At 34.8% G+C, this 22,539-nt stretch overlaps 1 protein-coding gene across 1 annotated transcript in view; it reads left to right on the top strand.

The window, feature by feature from the left end:
• Nucleotides 1–20,997, top strand: part of Clic (chloride intracellular channel protein 5) — a 79,568-nt gene extending 58,571 nt beyond the window's left edge. The window contains exons 3-4 of the mRNA XM_072539817.1: nt 15,845–16,047; nt 18,709–20,997. Coding sequence (XP_072395918.1) covers nt 15,845–16,047; nt 18,709–18,949 — 444 coding nt within the window. The 3' untranslated portion in view covers nt 18,950–20,997. The remainder of the gene's footprint in view (nt 1–15,844; nt 16,048–18,708) is intronic.
• Nucleotides 20,998–22,539: the final 1,542 nt, after the last annotated feature.

Here is a 22,539-nt window from a genome sequence, read left to right as displayed (position 1 = left end):
CCCTTTTAATGCTGTCGTACGCTTGCCGGAAATCTATGAAGAGATTATGGATAGTTCTATTGAATTCCCATCCTTTTCAAGCAGCTGTCTTAGAGTAAAGATCTGATCTATGGTCGATCTATGTTTTCTGAAACCGGCTTGGTATTCCCCCATGAAATTTTCTACAAATGGTGTCAGCCTACTTAATAGGATGTTTGATAAGATTTTATATGTCGTATTAAGTAGGGAGATGCCTCTATAATTGGAGCACTTGGTTTTGACTCCCTTTTTATGGATGAGGATTATTACACTTTCGTGCCATTTTGTTGGTATTTTCTCTTCGTTCCATATAAGTGTTAATATCTACTCGTAGGTGTTTCTAGTTTATCAAAGTTTTCGTATATTTTCTGTTGGAGTTTGTTTTTTATATCAGCTTCTTTCAGTTTTCTAACATCTAATTTTGGAGTTCTTTGGGGTTTTCTAATACGTTTAAGCTTAAGCGTGACATTCGCAATTAGTGGGTTATGGTCTGATGTGATATCTGCTCCTGAATATGTTTTAACTGATTTGATGGTGTTACAATATCTCTCTTTAATCATCATATAATCGGTTTGGTTTCTTACCTTTTTTCGGTTAATCTGCTGGTGAGCACCATGTATATAACCATGTATATAACCATCTCATAGTTCTTGCATCTGTTGGTAGTTAATTTTACTTTTTGGCGATGATTATCATGAAGCTCCTAATGATAATATTAAAACATTTTCAAAACACATATTTAATGACGGTGACAACTGATTTAAAAATATTCTATTGCTAATTGCTAAAGTTACGCTTATGGCCTCCAAGCAGTTAACTTGTTCATAATAGTTATCATTTTTCAAGGTACTAAAAACCAATAAATTATAGTAGAAATAAATGACAAACGTGAATATAAAAATAAATATTTAAAGCCGGATGCCCAGGAAACACATTGTCCTTATACAACACTCTCGTTCTTGACTAATGATTTTCAGTACGAAACACTAAGAAATTTCAATCAATACGTATTTTGTCTAAGTGAATTATAATGTTTCCGCGACACAACAAAGTTCAAGGTGTATAGTAATGACCTTGAAATGCATTTTATACCTTTTTCTGTAATTATTACAAATTTGTCATGTTCAGTAAAATATTTTTTACGTTGTACAGGATTAAACCATGTGTTTTCAATTATAAAACGCCTGTAATAAAATCTTTACAGACTGTTTTCTTAGAATAATATAATTCACAGAATATCATTGAAGATAACAGAAATCTTAACATCCCACGTCCATTGTCAGCTACGTACATAGCTCCGGTTAAAGTTTTGGTTTAACTTAAATAAGACTTTTGGGGATTTTTCATCCATTCAATAAGGGTACTTCCGTTTGTTATTAGCTCCTCTTCAGTACAGTAACTAACTAAAAGTATTCTTGATAGACACTCTTAGTTCTGATTCAATAGTTCCTAGATTCATATCTCTTTGTCTGTTATACTCAGTACGTTAGAAACCCTACGTGTAAACAGCAGATCTCCAGAACGGGTTTTGTTCAGAGACCTATTCCCTATGCCGATAACTTCCGCATTGATACCAGCCCGTAAGGATCCAAGGAAATCTGCTTAAGAGTAGCCTCTTCTGCTTTCCTCTCGCTTAATTAACACAGCCTCTTCTCCCACTCTTGGTTGTTTGTTCATATTTGATCTCTCCCAGGAGAACAAATGTACTCTGCATCTTCTTTCACACTCTCGATCAACTTAAATCTAGTGAAATTGTCACAGCCGTTTTCTATCTTCCCTTCCTTTCAACCAATCTTGTCACATTGTAGTGTTTCAGAGTCTTTTCTTCTGCTTTCACCATAAGCATCCAGTTCTCCCCTCTAGTTTTCTTCTCCACTCACACACAACTTATTTTTCATGTTACTGCACGTTGCCATGCCGGTAGACACTTCCCCGATTTGAGAATTCTCCTTAAATGAGACTACTGTCCCAGTACACTCAATCCCAGTGTAGCCTTTTCCTCCTTCCTTTATACACATGGTAATAGGGTATTACTATCTCTAGTCAGTTCATACCATTAAACTTCACTTTCTCAAAGACAGTAGGCTACACAGCCTGGTCAGATCTTCCCGGCTGTGTAGCCGAGAAGACGCTTCTGCTGACTTCGATATCAGTGCTTGCGTTTGATCTATTTTCACCTTTGTTCTGTTTCTCTCCTTACTTTTCTGCTTCCATCACGGTCATTTACGCATTTTGTGCCTAACTTTATCTCCGTTTGTTGCTGGGTTTGTCTTCACTCAAGCTTATCCCCAACGTTCTCGAAGGCACGTTCAGTTCGGTACTCTTCAAGCATGGTCTTTCAGACACTATTTCATTTATATCAGCGGTTGAATCGTTTGATATAATATATCCTTCCTGTTCTGTCTCAATCACTTTTTTCATTTTTAATGTCGTTATTAGTTGTTCCCACGATTTTTAAACAAATCGAGCTGGGCAGTACGCCCGTATAATGCCAATTGTATTTCTCTTAGATTCCCAATGTCTCGGAGCGACATTTAGTTGGATAAAAAACTAAAGGGTGATACAATAATAAAAGAATAAAATGGTTCCCTCACAAAAGTAGAAGGTAAGACACTTGAGTGCACTTTGACCTTTGACCCCATTTTTGGCGAATGTACCTCTGATATGTTCTGAACGTGTCTGATGTTGTTCAGACGTCGACATAAAACGTGACAATACACGATCAGACCACCATCAGAGCCGCTCTTCATCACAGTCGCATCCACCAAAAAATGTGGTCAAAGGTCGAAGTGCACCCAAGTGTCTTACCTTATACTCACAAAATAGATACCTACTTTAAAATGATTCTTTTTCTAAGGAATATGACCTACGTAGACCTGGGATCACATCCAACACTGCTCGAGGATGTAGGATTGTCTGCTCACAGGAGAGTACCTTGAACGGTCCAGATTCCTACATATGAAACCTGAATCTGTCAAAAAGTGTTGCTTTGTCCAAAAAATTAAAAACAGTCTTTTCCGTACAGCGTACGGCAGGTAGAATCTTCCACCACGCCCACCTGCTAGAGGTGTATTACACGATAAATGACTTGTGATGATATATATGTTTAGATGCACTTGACGTGGATTCCTCTTATGAAATCAAACCCTTGCTCTTTTCTTTAAACTTCACCAAGCAATCTTGTGTTCCTGTTTAAAGCCAGTATTTTTCTTATTGTGGTTCAACGCTTTTTTGTCGATATATACCGCTTCAGGTCACCAAGCATTTCCCATTCGTAAGGGCCGTGTATGGCAGTTTCTTCCTCCATTTCGCAATTCGTGCATTATGCTTCGTTTACTCTACCTATATTAGAGGTGTTTCCTCTGTAGACACTATCCATTTATCATTTTTTTTACCTTCTTCAGTTCTTGTCTGTTAAGATCCAATAAACTAGACATAATATTTCTGTTAGTTGATGAATTATTTGCATATGTTAGTATACTTTTACAACAGAAAAATAATAAAAAAGGCTTCTATAAAGACTTTGTTAGCTCTGACAACGCTGAAATTTTTTCTTTCTCCTTGTCTGCACCTCGTAAGTTCTTAAATGTCAGCTTCCTTGTAATGAACTGAGAAGAATGTCTCTGCAACTGGTTTGTAACAATTCTTTCTAAAACATTATTAAATTTCAAACAATGATTGGCATTATGTAATACACGATGTGAAAATTTATTCATATACAGTTAATAATGAAACAGACTTAACGATAGTAACATTGCTTTCACCTTAAAGAGAAGAATTGCAAAGAATGATACGGTTATATTCTTATGTTTACACTAAATTCGCTATTTTCTCGTGAAAATATTGAAATTGTGTCATTTTGTGGGCACTTTGCTTCTCGTCACAAACTTTTGATAGATATCTGTGATATAGATGACATAATAGTCGAAGTGTTTTGCTAAACAAGAAAGAATGCCTTTTCGAATCAATTTACTTCGAAGACTTGTAGTAATTCAAAAAACATTAGCTCGTACATTTTGCATACAGTTCTTATCACAGATGCAACAAGGTGATAATATACTTGTTTTAATTTGTCACAGGGGGACTAAGACGAAGGCAGAAAGGAAACATAACTAATTCTGACGGAAACATCATCTTGGACAAACAGAGTAAAATAAGAACGTCGAAAGAATATCTAGAAAAACTATTTGAAGACCAAAGAGATAACACCTTTGAGCTAGAAGAAGAGGTAAATAATGGACCAAGAATAGTACAGCAGGAAGTTTATTCCGCAATAACACAGTTAAAGGATGGCAAAGCGGCAGGTCCTGATAATATACAAGCAGAACTACTCAAACTAATGGACAACAAATCAATAGCAATAATCGCAAAGATATTCAACAACATATACAACTCTGGAGAAATACTAACAGAATGGCTGAAATCTGAGTTTATTGCACTTCCAAACAAACCAGGAGCCAAAAAATGCGAAGATTACCGTACTATACCTCATGAGTCATCTTCTAAAATTGGTATACCGACAAAAGGACGCATAAAAAAGGACGCGCGAAAAAAGGACGCGTGGAAAAAAGGACGCGTGGAAAAAAGGACGCATATTATTAATGAAATACTATAAATAGTTTATTTTAATTGACAATAGCAATTACCCCCGTTTATCTCCTATATATAATTACAGAAAATGATTCTACCTAACCTAAAATCGGTTACGGTAAAAGTAAAAAGTGAAAAATACTTATATGAAAAAAACTTGCCTTCACACTTTATCCAGGCTTAGGACTGGCAGCAGAAGCTGGCGTGTTTCCAAGTTTTTTTTTAATTTTTTTTTTTTTAATTTTTTTCTTTTTTTGGAATTTGTTTGTCATTTTATTTTTTTTTTGTTTTATTTTTGATATTAATTTTTTTTGTATTTTTTTATGTTTGCAACTGAAAATTGTGAGCAATGCCTCTCAAATATTCTAAAGTTGGCCTGTCAGCATAATCGGCAACAATAGCCCTTATCCTGTTTGCTGTATCTTGATATTTTCTTTTGCGTGGAGGTACATTGCCCGAAATGTACTGCTCTATTTTCAAAACATTTAAATCATATTCTTTTTTTAGAGAATTAATAAATTTCCAAATATTCGGATGTGCACTATTGAGAAGAGAAGAAAAGCTGTTGTGCCATCCTTCGACAGCATTATTAGTTCGAGGTATAACTTGGTCTGCCAAATCGTAACAATTCCATACATTTGCTGGAAAAAGGGGTTGTCTTCGATTTCCTCTTCTAGCTAATCTCCCTATCCAAGTGTCTTCAAAGTAATTAATCAGCGGCACTAGTAGTTCTTTATTTTGTATATAAAAATCGCTATTGAGCAACTCCTCGTACACTCTGACTACATGGTTGTCTGGAACAAACGCAAGAGCTGTCAGTTGTCTTAGGTGAAGGGCGAAGTCAGGATTCTCAATATATCTACGTTGCAATCCAGCACTTTGAATATGGCGCCACATACACTGCGAGAAATGAAAAAAACATCCGCGGATTCTCACATTTGGGAACTCAGTTTGTGCAGCATTCATTGCCGCTCTTTCAAAGTCCATCATTATTGTTAGAGGGCGCAAGGCCGGATTCAACACCTTTAGTTGCTGAAAAACACGTGTATAAGTCTCTTGTGTTTTGTTCGTTAGAAGTGCAAATACAGTCGGGATTACATTACTGTATCGCACTCCATGAATTGTGTATATTTGAGAAAACAATGGTGGTGCTGAGTTCAATGTTCCATCGGCATACCAATGATCGCATTGTTCCACAAATCTTAAATTTCTTTGTGTTGAAAATAACAAAATACGTTCTTCTTCTGGCCCGCTATCAAATAATAGAAATAGCTCACCGCCTGTAGTTGTTTTATATTCTTCAGGAAGCACAACTTCTTCTATATTTCTCGCATTTGCGGGCGTACCTCCTAGCTCGTTCCGAACTCTTTGCACAGTTTTTTTTAACGACGACACTGATGGAAGTTGTGCCGTAGCAGCTAAGGAAAGTCCTTGAGAAATTTCACTTACTACACCTTGGGTGGAGTGTTCCAGTTGTTGTGCAACTTCTTTCATCCGGTTACAAGCTTCTTTTGCTTCAATCTTTGCCATGTCTGCAACGTGATTATGTTCTGTGGATTTTGTAATTTCATCCACAACGGTATGCACTCTTCCTGTACATTTGCACTTATTATAAGTAGCACACTTCCAATCACTCGCTCTTTTTTATGGAGAAATCCATTATAAAGTAACAAGTTGTTGCCTTTTTGGCTTTTCACAAACGCTAACACCTTCTTAACAGACTGATATCAATTAGTAAAATGTTTTCTTGTTAAGAACAGAATAAATTACCTACCGCGACAAGTTTCCCCTATATAAACAATTTGGTTAATGATGTTTTGTTATATCGGACCTTTTGTAATATTCATTTCTTAAAAACAATTATCAAACAATTAGAAAGTTTTATTTTCTTACTAATCGTTTCTATTTACATTCTTAACATTACCTGCGGAATTTACCAACCTTCCGGTTCGCGTTAAACCCTCATTAGACCCCTTACTGGGCTGGTACTTGGGTGTTTCTAATCCCATACATAATTCTGATAATATGGAATCTAACCTGTTTCAATACCAGAAATCTTGAATCAACATTATATTAGTATTTATTATTTTACTTAAGATATTTTAGTCCTAAGCCTCGATAAAATGTGAGGGCAAGTTTTTTTCATATAATTATTTTTCACTTTTTACTCTTACCGTAACCGATTTTAGGTTAGGTAGAATTATTTTCTGTAATAACATATGGGGATAAAAAGGGGGTAATGGCTAATGTCAATTAAAATAAACTATTTCTAGTAATTCATTAATAATATGCGTCCTTTTTTCCACGCGTCCTTTTTTCGCGCGTCCTTTTTTCCGCGTCCTTTGGTCTCGCGTCCTGTTTTCCGCGTCCTTTTGTCGTAGATTCTCTAAAATTGTACCTAAAGATAATTCATACGAGAATCTACAAGCTGTGTGAAAGTCAAATTTCCCCCAACCAGTTCGGGTTCACAAATGCTGTTGGTATTAGATAGGCTTTGTTCTCAGCACAAGTCTTATTTCAGAGATGCAGAGATGTCAGCTTCGACGTATACGCATGTCTGGTTGATTAAAGAAAGTGTTTGATCGAGTATAGTACGCCAAGATGATGCAAATACTAAAAGAAACAGAAATTAACAACGAAGATCTGAAAATAATTAGAAATCTTTACTGGAATCAGACAGCAAATGTCAGAGTTGAAGGTGAACACACTGACTATGTGAAAATTACACGTGTAATACATCTTCGAGTCGACTAGTGCAAATATCTTAAGGCCGTATTTATTAGGCTTTTTGGGAAGTACTGGCGGAAACTACATCGTCCCCTAAACGCCTCCAATTTTTCATCGATCGTAACGCAACTCCCAACTGTATAATGGTGTTTGCAATTCGTAACAAATTCATCAAAAAAGATTCTTATCGGAGCAAGTTCTTAAGTTTATCGTGGGCTTTTCGTATTCCTCGCTATTTCCTTACCATCAAAATTTAACATACGAAGCAAAAAACGAGACCTTCCCAGGGACATTGTCAACCAGAACATTTCTCTACTCCACACCCTTTTCTATCCCACAATTCTTCAAGATTGTTAGTCTAGCACCTTTAAAACATTCTGCCAAATACAATAGGCCCAATAAAGCCTTTTTTAGTTTTATCTGTGGGTCGTGCCGATCTTTCTCAGGTGTATGTAACATTTTCAATACATTGTTTGCAAATTCAACTATTGTATCTAGAATACCGTCGGAAATAAATAAACTCCAGCATTCTACAGGAGTTTTTGCATGTTTCGCCACTCCTCTAACTCCAGGTAAATAAGTAATTATATCCTTCCTAAGGGCTTTTTCTCTTGTCGAAGCAAAACTGTGTTTCCACCACACTGTTATATCTTTAGCGGTAAAACGAGGTATTCGTGTGTTTTTCGGTTCACAACTTTCATAATCAGAACTGGAAGAAGAAGCATCCTGTTCGGTATTCGATGACTCAGATTGAACTTCGCAATGGATGGCTGAAGTTGAAGGTCTCCGAACAATCATCTTCTGAATAAATCTCTATTTCACTGTTAGATGGTACTTCTTCCAGTAGACGAAGAAGTCTGGCTTGCTGGGCCTCGAAATCCATTATCTGCAAATAATTATTATCATAAGTTGTAAAATACAATGTAAAGACATTAATCAAGTATACAGCATACTATTTAATCAAGTTGTAACAGTACATAAACAAATAAAAGTTAAAATACTCACCAAAAAATTACAAACTGATTTAGTAGCACTGGGTCTCCTGAACCTGACGTATCCACTTTACAAAAAAACAAAAGATCGTAATACCCTGTTCGGACGCTTGAGTAGTACTGCCGGGAACCGGAGAAGATAGAAACAGAGCTGGATGCTGGATGGTTTTGTTTACAGCGCTGTTGCCAACGGAGTTATGTGCAGTTAAAGGTAGGTTCGGGTTTCACAGACCCGGCGCTACCACCACAGGGTTAACGGAAAATGATTTGTATTTCAAAGATTTTTATACAAAAAAAAAACAAGAGACTATTTACTGGGTTACAGTGTTTAGAGATTGATACCAAATTATATCAGATACATTCTTAAAAGAAATACCCGCGTCGATAATATGCATTTCATTAAATCATTACTTTGCAGCATAAAAGGCTCACATTTTAGTATACGATAGAAAATTAATTAAATTGATTGATTGATTCTTCAATAAAAAATTACAAAGGAATTAGATACACAATAATTCTCATTTTGCAACACGTCTTCTCTTTTATAAGCACGTATGTCATATCCATGCAGTAGGTTCTATGTACATAATGTTCGCACATTACGTCTCATAGTTAATTACTTTCAAAGTCATCGCAAATATGGCAATGGCTAATGCATCAAGAACTCGGCCATTAGCACTGCCAAAGATAAATCGTAGATTAATCTCTGATAAGAACGTCGTGTTTCTGTTAATAGACTCAAATAAAGTTGAGAACAAACCGATTAAAAGCCCATGAAATTTTACGAGCAATTAAATTTGATCCTTCATTGAATTTTATGTACTTTTAAACCTGTTTGGCAGTCGTCAAGTTAGAGATGGGTCGCTTAGAAGTCGGTTCTTTGGAACGAATCTGTAAGCGAGTCAGTGAAGTTAATTATATATTTACAATAAGAAAGTAAGGATGGCGGCATCGTCTTTATTTTCTTCTTCTAGTACAAAGAATTGGAAAATTTTGATACATAAAATCAGAGAATACCATAATGAAGTAAATAGAAAGTTGAGGTATTTGCTTAGTGATTCCCTTTAGTGGCGAAAATGTAAAGAAAAATTATTTTGTTAATCATACTTTATATTATATTGTTAATGAAATGTTATTTCAGTACTCTCAAGAGCATAAGGGATAAAATCGTGGACGAACTTCGTCAGAAATCCCACGGTCCACAAACCGGGACCGTTAATTAGTATTTACATGTGAATGAAAATTCACATGTTGCTTACTTCGTAAGCAACAGCTAAAATGTTTTTTGTATTCATTCTATAAATATGATATTTAATATGACAATCTAATCTCAGAAAACTAAAACAATAGTAGTCAGCAAAGAACCAACCAGATGTAAAATAGAAATTGAAGGCATCAGTATTAAACAAGTAATGGAAATAAAATACCTGGGAATTACACTGTCTAGCTATGGAGGAGACCTGGACAAAGAAGTGAGAGATCAAGTACAAAAAGCAAATAGACCGGCAGGATGCCTTAATAACACTATATGGCGAAACAGACACATTAACACTGAGATGAAGTCAAGACTTTATAAAGCCAGTGTAAGACCAATAATGACATAGGCCTCAGAAACAAGACCCGACACAGCCACAACGCAAAGGCTACTGAAAAATGCAGAGGTGAGAGTACTGAGAAGAATTACAGGAAATACGCTGAGAGATAGAAAGAGAAGTGAAGACTTTAGAAGAAAATGTATGAAATGAAAACAACAGCTAAAAGTCACGTTTATCATGGATAAAATCAGAATTCCAAATTCTAATAATTCCAACTAATACTACAATCAAACTTGTATGTTCACCTTTTTATTGCTGCAATATTGTTCTATGAATTAAGGAGCCGATCCGCTTATTTTTTATTTTTAACAAAGACGCCTCTATAAATTCGTTGTATTATGAGTGTTATAAACATCAACGTGCAAACATCAGACACTTCTGAAGAGCTTCAAATACGAAGAGGAGTAAGGCAGGGCTGCATTTTGTCCCCGCTACTATTTAACATCTATTCTGAGTTCGTTTTGAATAAAGCAGTGGATAATGTTCAATGTGGTATAAAAATGAATGTCGTCAATATTAATAATTTGAGATATGTGGATGACACAGTGTTAATTGCAAGCTATTACGAAGAACTTCAACATATTATTAATAGGATTACCACAACGTGTGATGAATATGGCCTTAAGCTAAACACCGCAAAGACAAAGGTGGTGGTCGTCAGTAAAACGCCAATACAACCGGAAGTGGTAACAGCTTATGGTGAACAACTGGAGAGAACTAACAGTATCACTTACCTTGGTTGTATCTAAATGAGAACTGGGATATGAGCAAAGAAATTAGAATACGGATAGAGAAGACCAGAGCTGCATTCTTTAAGCTGAAGAAACTGTTATGTGGAAACAATATTACTTTAAGTCTGAAAATTAGATTAGTGAGATGTTATGTGTTCTCTACTCTTTTGTATGGTGTCGAAGGTTGGACTTTGACGGATACACTTCTCAAGAGACTGGAAGCCTTTGAAATCTGGGTGTATCGGAGAATCCTACGAATAAGTTGGGTGGATAGAGTTCGTAACGAAGTTGTTTTGCATCGGATGGGAAAAGTTACGGAAGTCGTCAAAACAGATAAAAATCGCAAACTTGGAATATTTTGGTCATGTTATGCGCCATCCAGAGAGATATAATCTCCATTTAATAATACAAGGCCAGGTAGACGGGCCAGGTCGAAGAAGAACGTCATGGCTTAGAAACCTGAGAGATTGGTTTAACAGATCCTCTGCATCTCTTTTCCGAGCTGCCGTCAACAAAATTAATATAGCCAATTTGATAGCCAATGCTCGATAATCGAGCTCGGCACATGAAGAAGAAGATGAGTGTTACATTTGTAGAGAAAAGCGTACAATATTCTAGCCTATACGAAGATCTTTATCAGAGTGTGAATATGCATTTTACATTAAAACTACTGGGCTGACTAGAAGTCAGTTTCTTTTTAAAAATCTGGTCTCCAATACTACGATAGCGATTTATCATTTACTACCATAGTGGTAAAACACAACTTGCTGAATTTTGAGATGTCATAACGTCCTTGCTTAGTAAAGCAGACAAACTGATCATACTTGGTGATTTTAATATAAATTTTAAAATTGAATCTGACCCTTTTTTTGATATTCAAAATCTATTAACATCTTTGGTCTAAAAGTAACTGTAAACGATTATACTAGAATTACATCCCAGTCCAGTAGTTGTATCGACAACATTATGGTATTTTTTTCTGAAAATATCTACAGAGTGGGCGTATTTGAAACTTGTTTTCTGACCATCGAGCTCCATTTTTATTTATTGACTCTGAGCATAAAGTTGTTGACACTAATCAAACATTTCAACGGTTTATTACTTTTTCTGGTTTACAGAAGCTGGACTTTTTCTATGATATTAGTAATGATCCTGTTTTTTAGCAGTCTTTCTTACCGAAACTTATAACAATTTAATATTAAAGCATTTTCCACTAAAAAAAGTACGAAAACTGCTGAAAAAACACCCGTGCAATGGTTTAATAATGAATTAAGGTCTTACAAATCTAATCTTTCTCTTATTAAACACATTGCAGATGCCACTAAGGATCCCGATTTGTTCAAAGTATATAAACAACAAAAATTTGAATATAATCGGCAATTACAAAATGCTAAAAAGTCAGGTTACTGTAATGTTATTACTAATTCTAATAATAAACCAAGAAACTGCTGGAAACTAGTAAATTTCGAAAGAAACAACACAAGATCCAGTTCAGTACAGTCTGATCTACCTCCAGACGAAATAAATAAACATTTTGCTATGTTGCAGAGAAAATAATTACATCTCTTCCCACTATTAATGTCGATATCCTCTTCAATTATAAAAATTATTCTTCTCCGAGCAAGTCCCTTTTTTTTCGTCCCGTTGTGGAAGAAGAGGTCTCTCAAATAATAAAGTATCTTCTTCTTCTTCCTTTGCCCTATCCGTTTCGGACGTTGGCTATTAACAAGGCTATTTTGACTTTGTTTACGGCATCTCTGAACAGTTCGGTCGATGTTAGTCCGAACCATTGTCGCAGGTTATGCATCCATGAGTGTCGTCTTCTTCCCGGTCCCCTCCTACTGTCGATTCTTCCTTGGACTATTAACTGTAGCAGCCGGTACTTAGTATGCCTCATGACATGTCCGAAGTACTCAAGCTTCCGTTTCTTTACGGTGAAGATTATTTCTTTGCTTTTGCCTATTCTCTGCATTACTTCCACGTTAGTGATGTGGTCTGTCCAGCATATCCGAAGAATACGGCGATATATCCACAGCTCAAAGGATTCTAGTTTCTTCAGGGTGGCTTCCGTTGTGGTCCATGCCTCTGCTCCATAGAACAAGACCGGGAAGACATAACACTTGACCAGTCTTAATTTTAGTTCCAATGAGATTTTGCTTGTGAACCACTTTTTCATATTGTTGAACGCGTTTCGCGCTTTTTCAATTCGTGATCTTATTTCTGTTGACTGGTCCCATTTTGTATTGACTGTGGTTCCAAGGTATGTGTATGTCTCCACTTGTTCTATTTTTCGGTTGTTTAATGTCAATTGCATCGGAGGTTGTTGTGTTCTGCTGATGAGCATGCATTTAGTTTTGGTTGTATTGAGTTCTAAACCATATTCTTGACTTGCTGTGTGTATGCTTTGCATGAGTCTTTGAAGCTCGTTGCAGTCATTTGCGATAATAACTGTGTCGTCAGCATATCTAATATTATTGATTACCTCTCCGTTTACTTTGATACCCTCCGAAACTTCTCCCCGTGCTTCTCTGAAGATTTGTTCAGAGTATATATTGAACAGGAGCGGCGAGAGGACGCATCCCTGTCGTACACCCTTTTTAATATCTATCTTCCCACTGTGTAAGTTGCCCATCTTTATCTCAGCACTTTGGTTCCAATAGAGACTGGTTATTATGCGCAGATCCTTGCCATCAATATGCATCTTCCTGAGCATTTCCATGAGTTTATCATGTTTGACCTTGTCAAACGCCTTGGAGAAGTCGATGAAGCACAAGTGGACGTCCTTGTGCATGTCTCTGCATCTTTGAATTAAAACTTGGAGACTGAAGATCGCCTCTCTTGTGCCCAATGCGCTTCGGAATCCGAACTGTGACTCCGATATATTTGCTTCGCATTTGTTATTATATTCTATTGTGTATGATTTTGGTGAAAACTTTGGTAATGTGATTTATCAAGCTTATTAAGCGGTGTTGATCACAGTGTTTTGCACTTGGAGTTTTAGGTATGGCTACAAAGGTCGATCGAAGCCATTCCTCCGGAATCTCCCCTTTGTCGTAAAAGGTGTTAAAAAGGCCTGTCAGAAAATCGAGGAAGTGGTCATCCGTTTCGCATAGGAGTTTCGCATAAAGTCTCTTAGTAATTCTAATTGTAGGGACGTTCACGAAATTAATAGCAAAATTTTAAAAGAAACTTACCAAATCGTTTTAACTCCTTTCACTTATCTTATTAATTTAATTCTATCAACTGGAGTATTTCTAGAAGTACTAAAATACTCAAAAGTACTACCAATCTAAAAAAATGTAATTCCTCAAAAACTGATAATTACAGACCCATAAGCATTGTTTCCACTTTTGGGAAAGTGATTGAAAAGGTTATCAAACAACAATTTTATTCCTATTTTGAGTCAAATAATAAATTTAGCAACTCACAATATGAATTCAGAAGTGCTTGTTCTACGATGAACGCGTTATTTAATGTTGTTAGCGAGATGATTGAGGGGCTTGAACGCGGCAATCGCATAGCAGTTTCTCTTTGCGACTTGGTTAAGGCTTTTGATTGCGTTTCACACGACATTTTGCTCCACAAATTAAATTACTATGGAATCAGAGGTATCCCTCTTAAGCTTATAACTTCTTATTTATGTGGCAGACACCAGGCGGTAGTGTCTAAAGGTCATCTCTCCGATTTTTTATCCGTAAAAGATGGAGTCCCACAAGGTTCGGTCTTAGGACCTCTTTTGTTTATTATTTATGTCAACGATTTGCCTAAATTCATATCTCCGTACAAAACCATACAATTCGCAGATGATACGACATACGTTATATCAGGAAAAAATAATGATGATTTAAAAATGAGGAAGTTTCTACTAAATCTAGCTCATGGTTTGCTGCAAACAAACTAAAACTTAACTTTGATAAAACGCAAAATTTGGTTATATCTGCAAGTAATTTACACAATGATCCAGATAACAAAGAGACTGTTAAACTATTGGGAATAACCATAGATAATCGACTCAACTGGTCGGCCCATATCTCACAACTTAAGAAAAAGCTACCAAGTTCATTATTTGGTATTCGCCAACTAGCAAGGGTGGTCATCTTTGAAACATAAAAAATGACATATTTTTCTGTATTTCACTCTCACCTAAACTATGGTGTAATCATATGGGACAATTCAACAAATGCACTTCAAATTTGTAGAATGCAAAAGAAAGCTGTCAGCTAGTTATCTAGATAGAACACTGCCGACCTTTCTTTATTAAATTCAAAATTATGCCGCTACCTACTCTGTTAATATTTTAAGTTCTAACTGAAATTCACAGAAAACGTGCCCATTTAATAAAGCAATCCGATGTCTATGTTCACAATACGCGAAACTGTCAGTACCTACCAACAAATCGCTGTAGATTAAGTCTTTCAGAAAAAAATTGTCTTAATTATAACTATTACAATATTTTACCAAAAAGTATTAAACAGCTAAGCTGTAATAGGTTTAAAAAGTTATAAAAAAATTTAAAACATTGTTTTTACTGCTCAGAAGAATATATGACTCATTACAGAACATCCACTTAACTGCTTACCGTAACTTTGCCATTAATGTTTTTCTGTTTAATAATGTGTTCTTGTTTGTATATATTTAAGTTACGTTTTATATTCCTTTTTTAATACTATTTTTTTGACTTGCTACAAACAACATTTGTATCTGTTATGTAGTTGAATAAATACTCTACTCTACTCTACTTTACTCAAATAATCACGACTCGGGTAATTTTTGAACAATAATGATAATAACTTGACCGAGATTATGATATTTCGTATTATTCACAGTTTTATCTTTTCTTTAATTTCGTTTGAACTGATTATTGTTGCGGCTTGGTTTATACATATTTGGGATTATGATTAATTGTTGCTTACTTTAGAACGTTATTTGAATAGTGGACCAAACTGCTTTAAACTGTAAATTACTAGGCTCAAGGAACATCTCTACATTAAACAAGTTTATTATTTACTATGACTCATAAATGGTAATGTCCAGTTTTAAAAATAGACACCAATAAAGATTTTGAGATTTCCATAGTTAATTATGCATAAATATGTGCATTTTTGCCGGTGGTCAAAGATTTATACGAGGGATAAGACATAAATTACGCAGTTACTATTAAAAAATTATCTAAAACCTTATTTTCTTGCAGGACAAAGAAGTAGCAACACTGATCGAAAATCTCTACACAAAGTTCAAAATGTACGTAAGAAAATTTGAATCGCCTGACACCACCGAAAATAGACAACCTCTATTGTCGCATTTGGAGAGGATCAACGACTTCATGGCAAAGAGAGGAACGAGATTTTTGACCGGTGACACTATGTCATGTTTTGACTGTGAATTGATGCCTAGGTAAGTAATTGGTTTAACGTATTAAACTATCCTTATTCTTTAATATTAAGGTTGATCCAATATATTTAGTTATTGGTAAAAGAACAAGTGGTACAGCTTATTTCAAATCGAGTGACGAGCCCTTCCACGAAATAGTTAATCGCGCAGTTAATAGAATATCTATGATCAAACCCATGCAGTGGCGTTGCAATGTTAAACAAATTAAATTATTTGAAATCGCATTAATTACAAAATTATTACTCACTTAAATAATAAACGGAGTTTGATTGTACACAGATTGTTTTATAGATACTAAACTTTTCGTTTGTTATAATACCATCTTTAATAATTGATACTTAATAATGTCCTTAACGACTCGTTAAGGACATACAAATAACTGATAAGAATTTTCCGAGAATTTCTAGTCACTGGATCACTGGATTTCAAACGAGTTTGTAATTTAGTCTCATTATGTTGTCGGGTCTCAACAAGAATGGTGCTACCACGCTTATTACAATGTTTACAATGTATTTAAATATATGAAAATAGTATTTCCTGAAGATAATCGGGCCAGTATTAAATAACGTGTGAGTGAAGCTACTGGAGTATCTTTACGTACAGTAGAAAGGATCATTCAACAAGCGAGTATGTTAACAAACGCAGAGTCAAATAATACACTAAAATTTTCAGCTACAACACTTGCTAAAAGGAAAGCAACCGTGACAGACTTGAGGGAGTATGACAAACAGTTCATTAGAAATACCATTCATTATTTTCATGAGACTGAACGTTGTCGTGTATCATTGAAACTTTTGCAGAAAAGGCTTGAAGAGGTGTACGAGTGGACTGGAAGTGTGAGTTCTTTCTACAGAATTGTGAAAGATTTTATTAATTGAACGGAATGGTATTCGTGCTCTACGTATTAAATATTTGGACACAATTAAATATTACAGAAGCGAAGGTTTCAATTGTATATGTTGATCAAACCTATTTTTGCTGCCTGTTCCGGTATACAATTATTACAAAAGCGCGTATTAATCCAGATAGTACTGGCCCGTTGTATGTTAACGGTAGTAGATAAGGCTGCTATGACCAGATTATGCCACTATTTTCCTCAAACTCTGAATTTTAAATGGGCGTGTTTGTAAATATATTGTCTAAAAATGATTTCCAATCTTCTTCTTTAAGTGCCGTCTTCGTTCCGAAGGTTGGCGATCATCAGGGCTATACGTATTTTCGAAACTGCTGACCGAAACAATTCGTTGCTGCTACAGCTATACCATTCCCGTAGATTCTTTAGCCAGGAGTTTCGTCTTCTTCCTATGGACCTTTTTCCTGCTATTTTCCCTTGCCTAATTATTCGAAGCAGTTCATATCTTTCGCCTCTTGTAATGTGTCCCAAGTATTGCAGTTTTCGTTTTTTGATTGTATCTTATATAAAATCGTATCGTATAAACTTCTTCAAACTCTTCCGGGGCGTCAAAGGGGTCTTCAAATCCCACAATCCTACATTTTTGTCACATTCCAAATAGGAATGTCGTCTTACAGGGAATGTGATATTTATTTCTTTCAGATTATGAATTTTGTTTACTACAAAATGAATGAATCGAAAAATAGTTAAGTTTTTTATTTTGTCCTTGGACAGAGTCACAGAAGATTTGCAGTTCTTCAACATGGTCTTTTAAGTAATTATTATAGATGAATAAGAAAAGATGCAACTTCGTCTGATCCTTTTTTCGCCATTCCTTTATGATAGGTATAAAAAATAGACTGATCAGAAGAGAGGAAATGTACATTAAAGGCATATAGACAATTGGCGTTTATGGTACACATCGTTAGTGGCAATTTTCGGAATTAATAACATAGAAGAATGAATAACATAGATTTAAAATATATATATATTAGCATATGTATATTATCTGGTTCACACTCTGCTTCAAGTTGATATGCATTGGTCAAAGAATGAGGATAAAGAAGTGCACATTATAAGAGAAAGCATAAGCCGACAATGCATCTACACCCCGAATGTTTCGAAAATGTTCACCTTAAAATTTAATTTACATTTAAGATACAATATGTTCCTTTATTAAAAACTGTACTGTTTTCCTTGAAAATGAGAAAAAAAATCTTTTTGGTTGTAAATTAGTCTTAATTTGTGTGTTTTAATCCAATCTAATTAATTAAATCTAATAAAATTAAATTAATTGTCAAATTTCTCTTTGTATATTGAGCGGCCGTTAATGGGTTAATACTATATAAAGAATAAACTTGCCTCAAATTTACTTTACTTATTTACCTCAAGACTATTTTAAAAGTTAATAATAAAGTCTATTTACTAAATATATTCTAAAGAAATACAACACACTACGCCTATGCACATATAAAATGTGAAACGAATAAACTAAAATATCATATTTTATATTGTTACGGGGGCAAATTTTATGGGAATTATCTTACTTTTTCACTTATTTACATGGGCGAAGCATACCAATAAAAATGACCCCGGTAAGAATTTACTGCTGACATTTTACATGGTTGCCGCTACCGTTTAGTTCAATTTGTAGATTAGTCACCTTTAATTGAAAATTGTCCGACTATAGTTTACTAATATAGCCCTTTTTCTGCCAAGCTCTAGATTTATATTAACTGACATTCCACACAGTAATCTATTTTTATTTTCAGACTGCAACATATCCGCATAGGAGCCAAAGCCTTCCGCAAATTCGAGATCCCCTCTACATTTAAAGCTTTGTGGAACTACATGTCAAACATGTACGAACTCGAAGCATTCGTCCAGAGTTGCCCGGCCGATCAAGACATCATCAGTCATATCAAAAACCAATTGGGCCTTAAAACAACCGCGCGGATAGAATTGGAAACGCCTGTATACACAACAGCCATTCCGGTGCTATCTGAATCGTAAAGAATAACATAAAATAAAAAATAGAGTCGGTTTCGTGATATTTCGATAATGTAATATGTATAGACTTGCTTAAATTGGACAAACTTGACGTATCAAATATAAATCGTATTTTTAAATAATATAAATGTCCTAATGTATAGTGCCTTGTATTGCTTTTTCAAACTTAATCATTTTGGGTCACTATAAGGCCGTACGCAGAAACAAATAAGTTAGTACATGTAAACTGACTACATAACAAAACTATTTATTCATAATAATATTTTTTCGATATTCTGTGTTGTACTTGATGATGATTATGCTAGGTATGTGCCATCCATAATTAGTATTATTACATTTTTTGACAGATGTCAAACGTCACGATTGTCAAACATCAATTATTGACAGTCATTTTCAAAAAGTTTTCAAGAAGGACTTCAAAATGTTTGAAATTATTACCTTTGTACATGACTACTCCTACTTCTGCTGCTATATACTATTATGTGCTTATATGGCTTATTCTAAATGTAACTGAACAATATTCGAACAATTTTATATCTTAATATCTGAATCTTTTTGTTTGCAAATATTGGAGCCGCTGTTTCAAATATTACAAAACCGACAAACCGTTTATTTTTATATGCATTTTCGACTTCGACCTAGTCAGGGGAAGTAATCAGTAAGTTTCTTCCATTAAGAGTCAGCTTCCACTACAGCAGTTTTCTCAAATGACAGCAAAAAGTTCATAAGACCTCTTTTTTATCATTATTAATATTAACAGATTATTGCGCTTACTACAACAGGACAATAAGTGGGAACAAAGGACGAAAGAATAGGTTTGGTCAAAAATATCTTTGGTTACAGTAATGGAAAAATAATTTTCGTGGTGAATAGAAATGTTGTTTCCATGACTTCCAGTATTACTATTTTTATCTTTAGGTAACTATTAATTGCAGTTAATTTTCTAATAAATGAGAAACCGTTCTGTAGAAAAACACGCTAATAGCCTAGCTGTCCGGAGACTTCTTTCGAATTGGCTTGATTGCCAACTGTTTTGTGTTTATATCGACAATCGTTTGAATTTTAGGCCTTCTATACTACTATGGAATATAGACAATATATTATGAGGCGATAAACTCCTTAAATCCAAAAATGAAAAATCATCCTTGTTGTATATCCAATTGTCAAGATGCAGCTAATGAATTCTGTGTTAGAACAGATATATGCATATAAAAACTGCAAAAAGAACTGTAAGTTGCATACATTTGGCTTCACTAAGCTAACCTAAAAATTCGATTTTAAAAGCTCTTGAAATACTATATTTATATATATATATATATATATATATATATATATATATATATATATACGTTACTCACAAATTTCATACAAGCAGTCGCTTTAATCATTTTTAATCAAATCGCTTTAATCAATTTGCAACTTTTTATTGCAATGTTTTTAATACTATTGACACTTTTAAAATAATAGCCATACGATAGAAAAGGCAAAAGTGATCATAATTTGGAGATTCTTTGTCCACCACTGATGATTCCTAAGATGGAATAGGATGATTCCTATATCCTAATATGATATTTACGTCTGACTGAATGATATAGATTGATAGTTAAAGTACTTACTCAGATAATCAATCAATTCTTGATTTTGTTGGTTGTGAGACAGTTGTAGGGTGGTTGCTGACTCTTGCTGATTATTATAAAGCATTTTTGACAACTTACATAAAAATATGTAAAAAGCATTTTTACAATGTGATGAGAAAATATTTATGTACCAATTGTTTCTTTGTAAATAAAAGTTCTTAATTTTTGAATTTAATTGAGTTTTTTAAATGTTAGGTTTGAAGAAATTGATGTAAAAAATTTCTAATACCGCTTTCTTACAATTTACAAATGTGAAATATTTTGTTTAATACTTTCTCTTTTCTATATAGTTACAATGATGTACTGGAGTTATTATTTTTTAGATATTTAGGCGAACTTTGTATTTTTACTATGTCCCGTTGGAAGCCTGGATGCTTTCTACTGGATTAATTAATAATAAAGGTGTAAAATATTTGTTGTAGTAGTTTTATTATTCCTTTATACATACATTACTACGGGATATGTTGGCAGTAGACCATATTTTTGTGAATTGTGTAACACTTCAATGTAATGAAAATACAGCGTGCCACTATGCCAAAGGGACTCGAAGAGCCCTCTATCCTCGCTAATGTACAGTTTCTGCTCAATTTATTATACTCACCATAAAACTTCTAGTTTTTTTTTTATTTCAATCGCACTAAAAGTATGTTCACTTGGATAATAAGGTGTTGAATGGGTTGCATAGCTATTGGGTACATAGCTACGTAGAAAATGGTATAATTTTTTCTTAGAATTGTCAAAAATTTACAGATAACAGTAGAATGTGCTCAAATTGTGGAGTAACTAATTATTTTACATTTTGAGTCATCATCATATAACGGGGGTCCTACGGCGATTGCCGCTTCCCGCATTTCAGCCTCCATCTTTTCCTATCTCTCCAATCTCCCTCTTCTAAGCCTCTAGATTGCATTGTTTTTGAATTTCTCTTCTCCAGGAATTTGGTGGTCTTCCCCTTTTCCTTCTTTCTGGCGGAACATACATTAAGGCTTTCTTTGGTCACCGCTCCTCCTCCATTCTCATCACGTGACCGTACCATTGTAATTGCCTTCCTTGTATTCTATCTGAAAGAGTATCTCTAATTCCTGTACGGTTTCGTATTTCCTCATTTCTGATTCTTTCCATTCTCGATACTCGACATGACCTTCTAAGATAATCCATTTCCACAACGTCTACTTTATCTCGTTCATTTTTTGTCATCGTCCAACATTCGGCACCATATGTGGTAATTGGTTCTACAATTGCTCTGTATACTCGAAGTTTGGTATGCATCTTTATTTTATTAGACCACAGTAATGAATTCAGTATTCGTATGCATTTTTTCCCTTGGGTTATTCGGTTTTGTACATCTATCTTAACTCTGCCATCTGCTGATATGATGCTTCCTAGATATTTATACTGGTTGCAGCCTTTTATGACTGCGTTTTCAAGCCTCAGATCTGTGGTATGTCCTCCAATTTTTAAATATTCTGTTTTGCTTATGTTTACAGTAATCCCCCATTTGGCATATTCCTCAAATAATTTTCGATTCATATAATTTATATCTTCCTCATCGGTTGCAACCACCACCTGATCATCTGCAAACAACAATGTATACAGAGTTTCTTGTCCCACTTCGATGCCCATAAATCTACATTTATTTCTCCAATTCCTCAATGCTTCTTGGACGTATATTTTAAAGAGTGTCGGTGACAAACAGCATCCTTGCTTTAGGCCTTTAATGACTTTAAATTCATTTGAGGTTCTGGTTCCAATTTTTACACAACTAACTGCATTTTCGTACAATTTATATATCGCTCAGATATACGTCGAATCCAATCCGAACCTTTCGAAGACCTCAAACATGTTCTTTAACGGGACACTATCATATGCTTTCTCAAGGTCTATAAATACCAAATGGGTCTCTCTACTTCTTTCGACACGCTTTTCAATTATTTGTCGTAGGATAAATATATTATC

Source organism: Diabrotica undecimpunctata, chromosome 8, assembly GCF_040954645.1.
Source record: "Diabrotica undecimpunctata isolate CICGRU chromosome 8, icDiaUnde3, whole genome shotgun sequence".
NCBI classification, from domain to species: Eukaryota; Metazoa; Arthropoda; class Insecta; order Coleoptera; family Chrysomelidae; genus Diabrotica; species Diabrotica undecimpunctata.
The sequence above is the reverse complement of the archived record's forward strand: the minus strand, read 5'-3'. Positions and strand labels throughout refer to the sequence as shown.